The sequence below is a fragment of the Borostomias antarcticus genome, assembly GCF_949987555.1.
Source record: "Borostomias antarcticus genome assembly, contig: scaffold_195, whole genome shotgun sequence".
Taxonomy (NCBI): domain Eukaryota; kingdom Metazoa; phylum Chordata; class Actinopteri; order Stomiiformes; family Stomiidae; genus Borostomias; species Borostomias antarcticus.
In genome coordinates, this window is record NW_028176093.1 from 45,316 (window position 1) to 50,297 (window position 4,982).

Below are 4,982 nucleotides of genomic sequence, written 5' to 3' on the forward strand. Positions count from 1 at the left end.
GGTAAAACACAGACACAGATAATATCAAATCTGAGGTTGATAAGGTGAGTGGATGATGGTTTAAAACAGAGAAGGTACTCTGCATTGAGTTCAAATGAAGACTATAACAACTATTGTATTCTCCTTATACATAAAGACATAAAGAATTGATAAGCTTTGATCAAACACAACCACAATGATTGCCTCAGGTTTCACAGTTCCGTCAGATGTAAACAGTTTGATAAGGAACAGAGAGGGTAAATGTTTAGAGATTGTGGAGAGGAGGGCTGTGTACTTTAAGGATCCTGTTTCTGCATCAGTCTCCAGTAAGTTGGTCTGAAGTACCTGAGCCCTCAAAAACAAACAGAGTTGCAGAATGAGCACACGTTCGCACCCCCAAGCCCAAAGACACGCTCCCCTGTGAAAGAGGACCCTGTGTCTGACCTTCAGAAGTCCCGCCAGTTTACCAGCTTCACGCGTTATAGTAATTCCATCTTTGTAGGACGCCATGTATGTAGTCTTTCAGGTGCTACGTTTGTAGTCTTTCAGGCACCATCTTAGTAGTTTTCCAACCACCATGTTTGTAGTTTTCTAGAAACCATATTTTTAGTCTTTACAACGCCATGTTTGTTGCTCTGACCGGATCGAGGAGAGTCCTGGTGAACGCGACAACGCTGCCCTCTCTCTCTGACTGGACAATCAGGGGGGGGTTGTGCTGGAGTTCCAAGAGGGGGGGGGGGGGGGGGTTCAGTAACTCTGCAGTGCAGCTCAGGTGCATCACAGTCAGCTAGGACGGCCCCGCCCGCAGTCTGTGGAACGCGCGCGTTAGCGTTAGCTTACCGGACTAGCGTCCCAGCTCACACCTCACTCTCCACGCTGGAGAAGTGAGCAGAGCCCCTCCGCGAGCACAGGCTCCTCCCTTGGAGGGGCGGGTGGGGGGACCTCTGGGGCTGGGGCACGGAGCGCAACCTCTGGTACTGCAGCTTGGCGGAGGCCATGGAGGACGAGGAGGCAGGTGGCTGGGGAACGCCGGGGGTGGACGAGACCACCGACGGGGAGGAGACGGAGGAGGAGGAGGCGGCGGGCGGGGGGATGTGGACGGCGGGGTGGGCCGAGGAGGAGGAGGAGGAGGGGGGCGGGGCAGGGAGGGCGGGGAGCAGCGGTGCTGGGAGGGAGGGGATGAGGGCTTGCGGTGGGGAGGGCTGGTGGGAGCGGTCGCTCCGCTGTGTCCGCTGGATACTGAGGTTGGACTGGCTGCCGGACGTGGGCTCGGTCCGGCTCTGAGCTCGGTCCGCTTTGGAGGAGTGGCGTTTGGACTTGGCGCCGCTGCCGAAGCTTTGACAGTGTTGGTACAGCTCCTCCTGGCTGCGGGACATCACCCCGACCCACTGGGAGTGGCTGTGTGGGCGGGCCCTGGGAGACTGACAGGAGCAGGAGGTGTATCCCCTCCCTTTGTCCTTCGACTTCCGTTTGCCTTTCTTCTCGTCCTGGACATGAAGCTTGTCCACAGACCAGTACCTCCGAGGGGGAGGGGGGGTCAACGGGGCCGGGGGCCACTGTGAGCCTGACCCCCACCCTCCTGTCGACACCCAGCGCCCGTCCCCTGCCCCCCACCCCTCCCCGCGGCCCAAGAACAGGTCGTCCCTACTGTTGACGCTGCCGGCTTTCTCCCTGGCGGGGTAGGTGCCAAAGAACCAGCCCCCGCCCCCGATGCCGCCCACCGCCCGGCCCTCGTGCCCCTCCCAGTACTTCTCGAACTTGCCGAACTCCCCGGAGGAGCCGTCGTCGTCCGAGTACACGTCCGCCGCCTTGTCGCGCTCGCCCTCCGACTCCGACGCCGCCCGCCGCTTCCCCCGCTGCTCTGCCTTCCGCCGCTCCTCCTCGGAGTCCTCCTCCTCCTCCTCCTCCTCGTCCTCCTCCGACTCCCACTCGTGGAAGGAGAGGCCCTCTTTGGATTGGGACGCCCCTCCGCTGTCTCTCCCCAGCAGGGGGCGCCTCTCTCCCTCCCGCCCCCCCGCCTCCCTCTCCGAGCTCTTGCTCTTCCGGCGCCGGGAGGTGAGCGGGAGGAGGGGGAGGAAGGACGAGGGCGGGGCGTCGGAGGGGATGCTGCCGGCCCCCCAGAACTTGACGGAGCCGGAGGCCTTGGCGGCGCCGTGGTCGCTCTTGCCAGACGTCCTCTTGCGGCGCCTCTCCTTCCCCCGGCTGTCCTCGCCGCCACCGCCGCCGCCGCGCTCCTCCTCCCTCTCCCTCCGGGCCTCCTCCCGGGGGAGGTCCCAGCCGTAGGTCCTGACGGAGATGTCGCTCTTCTTCCGGTACGACTCCCTCCGCGGCCCGGGGTAGGAGGAGTAGTCCTGCGCTGTCGCCTTCAGCTCCTCCCGCTTCTCCCCGTCCGCCTCCTCCTGCTCTGACCTCCGCTCCTTCTCCCGCCTCCTCCCCCCCTTCTCCTCCCTCTTCCTCTTCTTCTTCCCCTTGCGCCGCTTGCGCTCCCTCTCCCTCTCTTCTCTCTTCTTTTTCTTGCGGCCCTTCTTCCTCCTCTTCCTCTCCCGCTCCCTCTCCTTGTGGTGCCTCTTCTCCCCCCTCCCCCCCCCCCTCCTCCCCGGCTCCTCTCCCCTTCTCCTCCTCCTCCTCCTCCTCCCGCCCCCCCTCTCCCTCGCTCCCTCTCCCCCCATGAGGCCCACCACTCCTGCAGCTGGGCCAGCTGGCTCCCCGCCCGCTCCCTCGCGGGGTCCCTCTGTGGGCGTGGCCTGCGTGGCGGTACGGGCGGCGGTGGACTGCAGGGCAGCGAGCGTGACGACGCGTGGGAGCGGCCCGTCTTCCCCCGGCGCCCGCCCCCCAGCAGCAGGCTGGACTCCTCGGTGAGCTGGTCCGAGTCGTACTCGTCCCCCGGCTCGCCGCCCGGCCGGTAGCGGAAGCTCCGCGAGGAGGAGTAGGAGGCGCCGGAGCAGGAGGACGGCGTTGGGGAGTTGGTGCGGGAGAGGGAGGCGGAGGAGGAGGAGGAGGATGATGACGACGACGAGTTGGAGGACGAGGAGGAGCCACAGGACGAGGAGGTGTAGTGGCGAGAGGGCGTGGTCGGGGTGGTGGGGGTGTGCGCCGGGGAGGAGACGGGCAGGGGGAGGGGGGGGGGGCGGCGGCCCCGGCGGCTGGCCCCGTCCCGGGATCCGTACCGGCCGCCGCCCCCTCGCCGCCCCAGTGGGAGGATGTTCTCGTACAGGGGGCCCCCGGAGCCCTTCCTCTTAGGGAGGCTGCCCCTCCTCCAGAAGGCGGGCCGGTGTGGGGAGGAGGGTAGGGGCAGCGGCGGCTTGGACAGCAGGAGCCCCGGGGGCGGGGCCAGGCTTTTCGGCGGCAGCCTGGACATTCCCGAGGGCCCCTTGGGCCCCCTCGGGTTCATTTTGGGGGTCTGCGCCCCCCCCGCCGCCGCTGCCGTCTGGGGGTCCGCGGCGCCCCCCAGGCCCTCGGGGTCGATGGGGCCGTAGTAGCGTTTGTACTCGTCCAGGCTCCCGTCCCCGACCGCCGTAGCCCAGCGAGGGGGCATGGCTTGGGGGTACTGGCCCATATCCGAGTGCCCTCCGCCGCCGACCACAGTCTTGTCACTCCCGGGCTTGGGCGGCCTGTTCCAGCGCTCCACCACCGCCAGCCTGCGGTCGTGCCGAGGCAGGAAGGTGGAGCAGGGCATGGGGCCCTCCAGCAGGGGGATACCGGAGGGCCCCAGGGCCATGGCGGAGTGGCCCGTGGGGGGAGAGCCAGGTAGCAGGCTGGTGTAGGCCTGCTGCTGCTGCTGTTGTTGTTGCTGCTGCTGCTGCTGTTGTTGGAGTTGTTGTTGGAGTTGGAGTTGTTGTTGTTGTTGTTGTTGTTGTTGTTGGAGTTGTTGCTGGAGGTGCTTCTGCTGCTGCTGCACCATGACGATGGTAGTGTTGGTGATGGCGGCGGCGTGCGGCGGGGGTGGGGGGGGCATGGGGCAGGGCACACCGTGGTACTGGGGGAGGGTGGACTTCATCCCATGGACGAGGTCTCATCCTCGAACCTGCAGCAGCTGTACATACCCTGGAGGGGGGGGGGGGGTGGAAAGGTAGATGAAAGGATGGGGAAGAGGAGAGAGAGACAGAGAGAGGGGAAAGAGAGAAGGACAGTTCGGAGGAATGTTATGGTATTTGGAGGATGAAAGGAGAAGAGAACACAGAGAGAAAGAAAAGAGAGAAACAGTCAGGCACTCTCCCTTCGATGAGTCAGCATATACACTTGCCAAAAGTATTCACTCACCCATCCAACAGATGACAGAGCGGGGTCAGCGGATGCTGAGGCGCATAGTGCGCAGAGGTCGCCAACTTTCTGTCAATCAAGTCAATCGCTACAAACCTCCAAACTTAGAGGCCTTCAGATTAGCTCAAGAACAGTGCGTAGAGAGCTTCATGGAATGGGTTTCCATGGTGGAGCAGCTGCATCCAAGCCATACATCACCAAGTGCAATGCAAAGCGTTGGATGCAGTGGTGTAAAGCACGCCGCCACTGGACTCTAGAGCAGTGGAGACGCGTTCTCTGGAGTGACGAATCACGCTTCTCCATCTGGCAATCTGATGGACGAGTCTGGGTTTGGCGGTTGCCAGGAGAACGGTACTTGTCTGACTGCATTGTGCCAAGTGTGAAGTTTGGTGGAGGGGGGGTTATGGTGTGGGGTTGTTTTTCAGGAGCTGGGCTTGGCTCCTTAGTTCCAGTGAAAGGAACTCTGAATGCTTCAGCATACCAAGTGATTCTACCAAGTGATTTGTGGGAATAGTTTGGGGATGGCCCCTTCCTGTTCCAACATAACTGTGCACCAGTGCACAAAGGAAGGTCCATAAAGACATGGATGAGCGAGTTTGGTGTGGAAGAACTTGACTGGCCTGCACAGAGTCCTGACCTCAACCCGATAGAATACCTTTGGGATGAATTAGAGTGGAGATTGCGAGCCAGGCCTTCTCGTCCAACATCAGTGTCTGACCTCACAAATGCGCTTCTGGAAGAAT

At 62.6% G+C, this 4,982-nt stretch overlaps 1 protein-coding gene across 1 annotated transcript in view; it reads right to left on the reverse strand.

Moving 5' to 3' along the window:
* Positions 1-836: 836 nt before the first annotated feature.
* The window catches only part of LOC311328849 (uncharacterized protein), a gene marked incomplete at its 3' end in the record, with an annotated part of 36,030 nt that continues 31,884 nt past the window's right edge, over positions 837-4,982 (reverse strand). The window contains 5 exon segments of the mRNA XM_084462755.1: positions 837-2,301; positions 2,425-2,552; positions 2,555-2,891; positions 2,994-3,757; positions 3,878-3,955. Of these exon segments, the coding sequence (XP_084318881.1) occupies positions 837-2,301; positions 2,425-2,552; positions 2,555-2,891; positions 2,994-3,757; positions 3,878-3,955 (2,772 nt within the window).